General features: G+C 35.7%; 3 protein-coding genes across 3 annotated transcripts in view; 1 reads left to right on the plus strand and 2 right to left on the minus strand.

Annotated features, from left to right (window-relative positions):
- The window catches only part of LOC110384330 (1-phosphatidylinositol 4,5-bisphosphate phosphodiesterase classes I and II), a 39,242-nt gene extending 36,669 nt beyond the window's left edge, over positions 1-2,573 (minus strand). The window contains exons 1-2 of the mRNA XM_064037529.1: positions 2,186-2,573; positions 1,404-1,550 (exon numbers count right to left, since the gene is read on the minus strand). Coding sequence (XP_063893599.1) covers positions 1,404-1,550; positions 2,186-2,284 — 246 coding nt within the window. The 5' untranslated portion in view covers positions 2,285-2,573. The remainder of the gene's footprint in view (positions 1-1,403; positions 1,551-2,185) is intronic.
- Positions 2,574-3,354: 781 nt separating this feature from the next.
- LOC110384354 (la-related protein 7) lies at positions 3,355-6,770 on the plus strand. The gene is made up of 9 exons (XM_021345607.3): positions 3,355-3,430; positions 3,538-3,860; positions 4,118-4,285; positions 4,462-4,749; positions 4,907-4,948; positions 5,050-5,389; positions 5,550-5,671; positions 5,770-5,862; positions 6,077-6,770. Exons 1-9 carry the CDS (start codon positions 3,397-3,399, stop codon positions 6,284-6,286), a joined length of 1,620 nt encoding a protein of 539 aa, XP_021201282.3. The 5' UTR covers positions 3,355-3,396; the 3' UTR covers positions 6,287-6,770.
- A 109-nt stretch (positions 6,771-6,879) lies between these two features.
- On the minus strand, positions 6,880-11,383 carry LOC110384353 (VWFA and cache domain-containing protein CG16868). The gene has a single exon (XM_021345606.3). The coding sequence runs from the start codon at positions 11,147-11,149 to the stop codon at positions 7,565-7,567; it is 3,585 nt and encodes a 1,194-aa protein (XP_021201281.3). The 5' UTR covers positions 11,150-11,383; the 3' UTR covers positions 6,880-7,564.
- Positions 11,384-11,723: the final 340 nt, after the last annotated feature.

Genomic DNA, 11,723 nt, shown 5'->3' on the forward strand with positions numbered 1-11,723 from the left:
CAAATGAGGGACTTCGTTCCTCACGGGGGACCTCCGACCTCACACGGTTTTTATGACAGTCTAGCTAGACAAATAACACGTTACAAAACATTTTCTAGCATCACACTATTGCACTTGCGAAGTAAGACATTCTGATATACCTACCTTACTTCGCAACTACGCTTACTGAGAAAAAAAGAGAATTTCAATCAAACACGAAGCAAGCCTGCCTGGCATCAGTCCAGTACAGGTTAACAGGAAAATTTAATTCCGTTCAGCCTTCTTCATCATCTTTGTCCTGAGTTTTTCCGGCAATTTGCCAGGATCCGATTTGCTTGAAAAAACTTATTAAAGAGCACACGTCACGAACAATGAACGAAGTTAATTTGATTCAACTTTGAAAGTCTTTGCAACTGTTTGTCGTATTATTATGAAACAAAACTGGACTGCACTTGTTTACTTAGAAAAAAAATTAAGCGCCAGTCAAATTATTTGCAATGTAGGTAAATTCTCATTATCTAAGCCAGTTATGTTAATAGCTCATCTATATCCTTGTCCACAAAACATGTTAAAATTAATAAAAAAATCAAGATTTCTTGGGACTCGAATTTTAATACCAAGAAAATTGTTCTGTTTCCTCATCAACTTGCTAACCTTTCCTTATTATATTTTTTGCCTCATCTCAACTGTCTGCCAGTATGGTATAACCCAGCTGATGTACCAAATGGGCAGATGTGGAAAAGATAAACACAAGCACCTCAAGATTCTCCTGTCAGGCTAATAATAATTACAAGAGTCAGCGTTGAAATTGGCGATTTTTCCGACAGTTCGAAGACCGTTTTCCGGCGCGAATGCCTCTATATTATTATTGGGTATGCAGGGTCCATGTTTGCTTGCAAGAAAAATAACTGCCTTTAAACTATGGACTTCCCTAATAATTTTAGACTTCTATAAACCACATTAAAAAAAAACAGGAAAAATTAAACCCCATAGACATTGAAGCGTAAATCGAATCGTAATTTTGTGCCATTATGAAAAATAAACAGTATGAAGTTTCAACTAGTTACCTACCTCCTTTTCATTACAGCTACAAGTAGTTCAAAAGGTGATGCATGTTTATGTAATAATAACCATGTTATTGCAAAACAAATACTTATACCATTGAATTATACTTTTCTAGAATACAAAGGTTTTATAACTCTTTATTTTCTATTGAATATTATGTCCCTTTCACAATAACAAAAACATATTTCAATGTTTTCTGTGTTCTTTCTTGGAGGAAATAAGACCAATTCCTTATACAAATGTATAAATATTTTGTATTATTTCTCATAGTTCATTTTGAGACTATAGAAGAACTACCAAGTATTTCAGAGTACTTACAAGATATTTTTAAGATGGAAGAGACAAGGTGTTGTACTTACTTTTGGTACTTTAGCATGTACTCCGGTACGGACATCACGGATGGTGGCTATGTCCAGCATCTCCACTTCCATGTTCTGGTCTGTCCAGTACAGAAAGAAACCCTTGGGGTCCACCCGTAAGGTAACAGGCAGACCGGCTCCGGAATCCTGTAGAAAAAGAAGGATAATATTTAATATCAGAAAAAAGTTTATTACTTGAAAATAAAAAGAAAAATATTGAAGGAGGTTGTAAGCATTGTGAGTGTTCTATTTTCAATAAATGCTGTATTGTGTTACAGTGTAATAGAAAAGCACCTAGAAACAATCATTGTTTATAATTTAACTGTTACTAATTGAGCTGATAATTAACATAACATATTTTCAATTCTTATTATTCCATTCTTATATTGTTTAGAAAAATAAACCTATTGTTTTACTCAAGCAATGTAATAAATTTCAACTACTTAACCCTTTTTTAATAGCATAATAATATAATTATTATATCTTACTTTCCATAATAAAATTTTAATGAACTTTTTATATTACAAAAAGATAATATTTTAGAATACAATAACTGTAAATGCATCTAGATTCACCTTATCTAATGCATTAAATATTTACATTTATCTTGTTATTATTAAAAATATCTTTTAGGATTCCAACTAGAAAACCAGATTTTAAAATATATTATGTTGTAGGGATACATAATTAATGTGCAATTTTGCACGTACAGTTTAGAGGATATGAAATCAATACTCGATAAAAGCAAAAGTAAAAAAAATATTCGCAAGTTAAAAAAATACCTCATCCCACTTGACGAATTTCTCTCCATCCTGCAAAGCCTGGGGCACTTCAATCGGCTTCAAACTGACTTTAGCAGATCTCGTATTTGTAGTCATCATGAATAAAAAACACAACTATACGGAAATAATATCACTATTGTAGATCAAAACCGTCATCTTCCTCTCTGTGCACAGATCTATCTGAGAAATCTATGAATGGCACGCTCGACAGACGAACACCGAGTGAATGCAGACAAACTACTATTTGATATTAAATCAATAATGACTAACATATTAGAACATTATCCACGATAAATAACACCTGCCTAATTACTAACAAACAATGATTTTTCCCACATACTATATCTCGACGAGACCACCAAAAACTCAGAATGTCAAAATGTACTAAGCACCATAGTGATGTGCTCGATTGTATCGATAAACGAGAATCGTAAGTGAGAAACCAACTAACATAGTAGAACTAATCAGATTACTACACTTTATCATCGTTATGACCTGTTTTGTACATAATTATTTGTTGAGATTTGATTTAATCTAATCTAAATTGAATTATTATTATGCCGCTAATGGAGATTACGACATATAGATACAAATTCTTAAAACTGAAAAGAAAATTAAGAGCATCTTTCAAAATTGATTATAAAAATAATGAACCATTTTCATGCCCATGTTAGAATTAGTTTCTAGCACAGTAGTATACATGCATGTTGTCAGGTACGCTGAATATAAACCCACCAATATTTTAAAATCGTTTTGAGAAACGTGTAACTAACAGTGAACTGATAATATAAGGATGATTACTGATTAGCTAAAAAGCTTCTTTTACATAGTACTTTGTATTTGTTGTTTTTCAATAAAATCTCGATATCGACATAATATTAATTACAGCACTAGCATCCGTGTGGCGGAAGAAAATTGTACTATTGCCATAAGAAAATAAAGAAATAGTGAAGTTTACAAATCAACTAAATAATTTCAGAGTTTTTCAAAATGAGTCTAAAATTTCACAATGAAGTTGAAATAATAAAATATTTGCACTTTATCATTCGAACAACTCCGTTGAGTCGTAAATTACAGATCTCATATTGCTATCGCGTTCAATTCTCAAATAAAAAGAAAGGGAAATAACACTATTGAAGAAATAAGGAGTGGCAATACCGTTGCCGGCTGTCAGTATCACTGTCATGTCACTACTGTCAATTTTCAATTGAATGTCATTTTCACAAACGTTTGCGAGCAAGAACGGTAGGTTTTTAACATACATTAATATAATTTAACTTTAAATCACATAAATAAAAGCACGAGGAATCGTTTAAGTGTAGCTCACCAATTTCTGTTGCTAATTCTTACAGCTTTGCCACTTACAATGTCGGAGTCGGAAGCTGCCGAAGTTGTTGATCAAGAAACCAAACATGAACACAGTCCTAGGAAACGCATACGCCATCGTAAGAAACAGTTGTACGAGAACATATTAAAGCAAATGGAGTTCTACTTTAGTGACGCTAACTTAACAAAGGATAGATTCTTAGGAGACCTCGTGAAAAAAGATCCTTACGTGCCTCTAGAATTGTTTCTGAAGTTCAACAAAGTTCGTTCGTTGACGCAGGATGTTAACGACATAGCAAAAGCTATGAAGAACTCCACGCTTTTGGATTTGTCAGAAGATAGACTGAAGGTGAGAATCTTGTGTTTTGTGAGCAGTCTATTATGCATCGTATGTATATTGTATCATTATAATCAAGATGTGATTAACACAGCCTGATCGAGAGAATACAAGATATTCAAACCTACAAACATAATATTAATTACTGTTTTCTCCTGCACATAGTGAATGTTTTTGTTGTCATAAATAGTCACAAGTTCATCAGAGAACATTTATGCTAATGATTTAATCAAACTATGCTATAAAAGTATTTCTTGTTTATTTTCCAGGTAAAGAGAAAGACTGCTGTATTACCATATGATGCTGACTCCAGGACCGTGTATGTGGAATCTATACCAGTGACTGCTAGCCGGGAGTGGCTGGAGCGAGTATTCTCCGACTACGGCCATGTGGCTTACATATCTCTTCCTAAGTTTAAGAACTCACAGAAAATTAAGGTAATATACTGAAGCACTCTCAAATACCAAAATACAATAATTAAGTTTTGTTTTATTCGGATAGGATATTGCTATAAGTTTTTGTTAGAAGTACTACATTAAAATGAACCATTTTCATGTATCATGATATCACTAACATATCTTCACATTTGAACTCTGAAATTCTACCATTACAGGGTTTTGCATTCATAGAATTCAACCGACCAGAGGACGCTCAGAAATGTATAAACACATTCACCAAAATGGGCTGCAAGTTACCAACCTGCATGCCACCAGAAGACCTATCTTCGATAAAGATGTTCTCAGTAGATGAACCAAATGAGGACATCCCAGAGAAGAAGATTGAAGAAGAATATGAACCCCCTAAGAAGAAGAAAAAGAAGGATAAGAAGACTCCACAGAAAGGTTTAGAGTTGAAGCTGGGAAGTGAGTCTGATAGTGAGAAGAGAGTTGACACTCCTACAGTAAGTATAAACAGTGCTGAATTACAATTTAATTTCAAAATAAAAAAATACTTAAGATGGTTCCCTCAATGATCTTTATAAACTGAAGTGAACCATCACAATGTTCAAGTGTTAGATATCTATCTATATTCTATGGAGTAAATGTTTTATGTTTCAGGAAGAAACCAAAAGCATAGCCAGTGTGACAACACCAACAGAAGTAAGTTCATAGTTCTTTAAAAATAATTGCCACAATTATCTACAAACAATAGTTATAACTAATTTAAATTATTAATTACATATTATTTAAAATTATTTCAGGAAAACAAACTATTAGACCTAGAATCTAAGGATGAACTAACCAGCCATGATGAAGGTAAAGAAACTGGCGACAGCGACACACCAAGAAAGAAGAAAAGTCGGAAACGCACCGCAAAAGAACGCAGCAAAGCTAAAAATAACTTGAGCAAGAATGAAGCACCAAGAGGAGCTTTGTGGGGCTTACAAGTGTTATCAAAGTCAGAATGGAAAGCTCTTAGGAACAAGTATTTAAATCTTCAAAGGAAGTATATGAAGGAGATGAAAATGAACATACACAATAAGAAACATCAGTACTCTAGTATACCGGCGCCAGCCGCGCCGTCTGTGGAAGTTGAACCAGGTTAGTTGTCTCATTGTTAAGTACCTGCATACCGCAGCCTATATGTTATGGGATTGACCTCACGTGAATTTGTATCAAGATTAATACATTAATCTATACATGTAGGAATTGATACATTAATCTTGATGCAAATACTATTATTTTCCTTCTTTGATTACAGGACTGCCTTCAGGCCAAGCAGATGCTCCCAAAGGAATAGCCTCCATAGAGAAAGTACCGGGTCTATTTGTGAAAGAAATTCTACCTGAGCCTTGCTTAGATGTCAGGCTCACTAAAAGGACTGTGAGTAGAAAATTGTACAATGATTTGACCCTAAATTAGTAAAAGAGATTTGATTTTTTTAAGTTTATGTGTTTAAAATGTTTGAATTTATGTTTCAGATTAGGAGCAATATTCACGCCTTACACGTTGATGTAAAAGAGGGGCAGACAGAAGCGATTATAAGATTCGATACCCCTAAAGCAGCTGAAGAGGTATGATTATCATTTATATTTTTATCATTTCTTACTCTTAAGGTTTTAAGACCGAATTTAAGTTCACAAGTGATTTTACGGGAGGTAAGAAAAAGAGTATCCAATATTTTCATTCATCTACTAATAAGAGACCTGCTAATTTAAACTTTGTTTGATAACATTCTTACTCAGCAAAACATGTTACTTTAATCCAAATATCTCTTTTATATTCCAGTACTGCGCCAACACAGCGAACCACGCCCGCATACTATCAGGTCCTGAAGAGCAGGAGCAGTGGTCCCGCGCCGAGAGCGCCATCGCGCACCGGCGGCCGCGCGGCCGCTGCCGGCTGCTGGCGCTCGGCGAGTCACGAGACGCTGCGCATGCACTGGCACCCGCCTCGCCTCAACCCACGCATACGCATATACGATTTGAAGATGAATAGATCGATTTTTTATGAAGAAAACTCCAAATGTCAGTCCCGGATAAACTAATGTAGCAATTGCGACAGGTTCATTGAGCTGAAGAAGCCATGTGCAGAAAGAAACTTGAATTATTTAAAGAAAAAAGTATTTTTCTTTTTAGAATTTTTGGGGTTCAATCGGCACCGACATACAAAGATTAGGTACTATTGGACCGATTGGACGTATCTTTGAGAGTTACTAGATTTTTGACATCAAAATTTTCGGCATCACAGTTGATAAATGCCAGGTTACATCAAATGTTCTAGGGTACTTGCTTTATGTTAATTTCAGCATTGATATGCTGAGTGTCTAATTTCCAATTACATTAGTTTAAGAGTTGTGTTGAAGTCATCATCCTCCGAGCCTTTTCCCAATCATGTTGGGGTTGGGGTCGGCATTAGTTTAAGAGTTGTGTTGAAGTGAAGTATCCAAAAATGTGTATAATAAAAATGTATTTTTATGAACTACTTTTCTATCAAATTATCTTCCTCAAATCTGTTCATCTCTCCTTTTGATGGTAAACAGTCATTTGGTATATATAATTAAATTAATTATAGAAATTAAAACAATTAAATGTTATAAAAGAAAATGTATTACATCAAATAAATGCCAACATCAATTTCAGTCTTAAAAATAAGTTTGCTTATATCTTAATAATACAGGAGGCACTGGCACTTTAGTTTTTATCAAAAATTAATTTATATATCGTCTTACAAGCTAACACAGAAAATACAACATATAAAACTTACATAATGCTAATAGACCTGTATGATACAACCTGAATTCTGTTTACCTTAGTATACTATGTAATCAATGAGCTGCCAGTAGTAGGATAGAATGCAATAACTTATTACAACCACTTCAAAACATTACATTGTTCCTGATTGATCTAAATGAGGCCATTACGATCAAGATTATCTTGATAAAGATTAGATTAAGTACCCAGTATTTAACAAATTATCTATATAGACCAAATTAATTTTATAAAACTTTCTGCAGCAGATTATTTATCATGGAACATCAATAGTCAATAATATTATTATCTTAAAATTATAAAATGATTCTTATAACAAAGTACATAAAGAGCACCAAATATACGTAAAATGACTTACTGTATGATAAGTACTTGATCAAAATAACTGGAGAAAATATTAAAATGGTTAGCAAATAAAATTCATCACAATAAAAAATAAACACATTAATTAATAATCAAATATTATATACACAGAGAGGTAGATTTATTTAATGGACCTAAAGAATTAAGAGGCTTCCATATGTCTATGCACAGTAACAGGAGCTATGATGCTGTTCTTGCCACAGGGCAGGACAGTAATGCTGAAATCATTAGCAGGTTTTAATCTGGGCTTTATTTTGGCAGGCAGAGGACAACTTACATCAGACTTGGTGTCATCTGATAGTACAATTGGCTCATTCACAGAAAACCCAGTAGCCTCTGAATCTTCATGGGGAGTCATTGTCGAGTACCCATGATCTGAACCACCTGCTGTGTGTGGTCTTCTGTATCCTGTGACCACCCTGTATGGAGATATAGATGCCTCTATCTCCATGGCTGGTAACAACTTATCTTGACCAGACTGGTCATGCATATCATCAGATTGCAAATGGCTCATTTGAACATCTGCATCATGCCAGGTCTCTGCTGGACCATCGACATACAAATTATGGCAACTAGCGGTGGTCACGTTCTGCCTGTAGCAGTATATGGCCACGGCAACAACCAAACTTGCAGTGACTATACACCCTACGATTGGTCCTATTGCCGAATAGTTTCCGAACGCATCTCTATTGAGATGTCCGAGAGTACCCTCTCCGTAAGGAGTGACGGCGCCCAACACGCCGTTGAAACATGTTGACTGAGACGTACAGAATGGCGCCGACAGTGGGGTCTTACCGTCAGCGTCTATTTGACACCATTCACAACCAAGAACGCCCAGACAGGACGAGTGTGACAAATAAGTCTCGCACTGAAAATCGAAACACGATTTCAAATTTTCGGCAAAGTTATGGAAGTAATGCGACTTATGGTTATTATTCTCAAGCATCATGCCACAAAGGGGTATCTGTTGGTTCAAACGTGATATGTTTGAGTTGGGACAGTCATACAGCTCTGAGCTACATTCACATGGGCACTCACACTCAGTTTGTTCCATTCGGTTACAGTTTAGACATAATCTGTCAACCATACTGCAAGGACAGAAAGCGCCCACGCTGCAAGATGCGTTTACAAGACCTATGAAAGCATTGGTGCCTGGGATGGCAGCTATGTAATAATGAACACAGTGGTCTCCTGATACCACATTAGAGAGCACATTAGGAAGAGAGGTATTAAATTCGTAAAATCGCTGAATTGTTTTATCATAAAAATTATTGCACAGTCTTTTGGTAACAAAACCTTTGTGATTGAGCATGTCGATTGCAATCATGGATTCTTTATGTGTGATATGTTGTTGTTCAATTGGACCAGAGCTGTTTGGGTCCATGAGTCCAGGATGGGACACTAAATAGCCTTTATTGTTCATGATAAAACATTTAACATAAGACATGGCACATAGGGGCATACTATCTATAAGAAGCTTGTACAGAAATCCCATAGTAACATCCATTGACACAACCATAGTAGGATAGAAGGAACTTTTTACAGCATATGATATAGAAACAACATAGCCAGCACCACCAACATCTAGATTAGGTGGTGTTAGAATGATTTTGTCAGGATTCTCTAAAGCATATGTATACCAAGGCCTCCTCACCGGCTCATAATCATACTCTAATACAGTGCCAGGGAACATCACCAGAACCCCACTCTCTGTCACTGCATATCTTCTGACTATGTACTTTGAATAGGGTCCATGCAAGTGTTGCCTTTTATAGTATGACAATATGGAGTTAAGGAAACCAACATCTTGCTGAATTTCATTCTTGAGACCGGGATTGGAAAGTAAGCCATGAGCAACACTTTTTAAGTAAGCTAAATAGTTTTGCATATAAGTAACAGCTTCTTGGCCATCACCCATGTCATATAAATAGGTGAAAGGTGACTGGAAGCTTGACGGACTTAAATACACAGTACCCTGATCAATAGTAGCTATCTGTTTGAAATGTCTACACATTTTACCCATTTTAGGAGGGAATAAATCCAACCTGTGGAACAATATTTCCTTATTACTCCTAGTAAAGAAGATGTTTGTTTTATTGTATACAGCAGGTTCCATTATCTCAGACACAATACAAACTATGTACAAGTTTCCTACCCATTTCCAAGAGTAAATAATTGATTTTGTGGAATTCTGTTCATACATAGTCAAATTGCCAGAACTATTAGCTAACATTTCTTCCTTTACAGTTGATATGAAAGAGTATGTCTCAACACTTTCCAGTTTTGTAAATTTGATTTTATCAGATGCTGATTCTGGCCTGGGGAAAAATGTGTGCATTAAAACTGTACCTGAAAAATCCATCACAAATGCTCTTCTCCTATCATTTGAGCCTTTAAAATACACTAAGTCCTCTGCAAGATCTGACCAATACAGGTCAAGTCCAAGCACTCCACTTGGTGTTGGTAGCACTAAAGATATCATGAAGTCTCTTTCTGTCGCCTCCCACACTGGTCCTTCAATTTTGATCTTCTTACTGCCGTAATGTCCAGGTAACAGAGATATGAATGCTGAGGCTACTTGCCCCACAACTCCACTGTCATTGATATGAAGCCTCATCACTGAATGGTTGTTTGTATGTGTGTGCCACTTGTCAATATGCAATATACCCAATGAACTGTTCTTGTCAGCTTGATTCTCATAAATTAGCCCAATCGCGAATTTCAAAGTCTCATCTTTGTTGGAAGAATATGGAAATATTTTGAGCCATGTTTCATTTTTCAAAATCTTTGTGTCTGTCAGGAAGATAAATAGCTTGTGTTTTGGCAAATCTCTCTGGAGTAGTAAGTTTTTCAGTTCTTTGTTTATTGCTAGAGGAGACACATTTGTGGGAGCTACTTCTAAAGAGGTTAAGTATTCTTTCAGAAGTAGTTTATTGTTCTCTGTGGCATTTCCAAGGTCGGACATTCCATCTGTACTGCAAGTATCTTCGAATTTATGGAACTCAGTCATGTTTGTCATCTTCAGAGCTATCATGTCAGAGTCCTGCAGGGCATATACTGTCTCCTTGGCAACATGCACAGCATGTTGTAATGAATCCTCTTTCATATTATTATCTATTATAAAAACCACCAGTTTTGGTTCGGGATGCACAATCTTATGGTAAAGGTACCTCAAATTAGAGTGAGGCATTGTAGCACAATCTCTATCAGTAGCATAATCCATGTGCGAAAGGAAATACTGTCTCTTAACTTTTAAATCCTTAAAGCGACCCAGCATGTTAGTTTTAGGATCCTGTGAAGGCAGACTGTTGTATACATTGGAACTTTTTATAAACACCGATTTGCGAATAGAATTGAATGGGCAAGGTTGAGTGAAGGACGGCGTACTATTGTCGCTTATAACATTGTTCATGTCGCGAAGTATGTTTGTAGCTGACGACAGTTTGTAGCTCAGCTTGTCAGCAATGCTGGTCAACACATCATTGTCAGAGGTTTGGTAACGGCTTACTTTGTAAGCGCTCCTGACCTCAAAGCGCGCCGTATACTCACTGCCCAATTCTTTGACCACAATTTCACTAAATTTACTGGCTAATGTATCGGATAACTTGCGAACACATAGTTTGTAATCACCACGACTGTTAGTTCTAGTACAGTTATCGCTTTGAGCGAGGATCACACAGACGCCGCAGCTCGTCGTAATCATAAATAACAACGATAAAACCTTCATCTTGTCGGCATTATCTTTGATCCGCACTCACACTTTAATTGTCATCACGGTAACATATTTCTGAAGTAAAACGTCCTTTGTAACACGCGCACTGAAACGTTCACTTTGTATTCCTTTATATACTTCATCGATAATGTAAAAAATAATTGTTTATGTTACAAAAAAAACAAATAACGCAACATCCACAGCACGACCCAAACTGATATTGTAAAATGACATTAGCTTACAAAATAAGCATGGCCGCCAACAGAACGTTCCGTTACACGGCGTTGCGTTATCTGTAAAATTTAAATTCCTAAATAACAAGAAAATAAAGAAACTATTTACCTTATTTTTCAACAGTTGAAATGCGCTTATTTAATTTGAAAAAAATTATATGTTTTAAGTTGTACAAAATTATATAGGATCGCTAGTCTCAAGGACACAGTTGCTAATGCTACCTATCTACCCTATGACGTGAATGAGGTCCTAGGTTCGAATCTGTTTGTATATGGTTGGTTGGTATAATTTGTATATTTTTCTATAAGCTGTCTGGTCGCTGGACATGTATCTGAATGCACAATTTTCCAGGACT

This window comes from Helicoverpa armigera, chromosome 13, assembly GCF_030705265.1.
Source record: "Helicoverpa armigera isolate CAAS_96S chromosome 13, ASM3070526v1, whole genome shotgun sequence".
NCBI lineage: Eukaryota > Metazoa > Arthropoda > Insecta > Lepidoptera > Noctuidae > Helicoverpa > Helicoverpa armigera.

What these genes read in the sequence shown, in the direction of transcription:
- LOC110384354 (XM_021345607.3), top strand. Translation starts at nt 3,397, where the DNA reads ATGTCATTTTCACAAACGTTTGCGAGCAAGAACG. An exon ending in AGAACTCACAGAAAATTAAG is followed by an intron (nt 4,286 to 4,461) that starts GTAATATACTGA and finishes CTACCATTACAG; the next exon opens with GGTTTTGCATTCATAGAATT. An exon ending in AGAGAGTTGACACTCCTACA is followed by an intron (nt 4,750 to 4,906) that starts GTAAGTATAAAC and finishes TTTATGTTTCAG; the next exon opens with GAAGAAACCAAAAGCATAGC.
- LOC110384353 (XM_021345606.3), bottom strand. Translation starts at nt 11,149, where the DNA reads ATGAAGGTTTTATCGTTGTTATTTATGATTACGACGAGCTGCGGCGTC.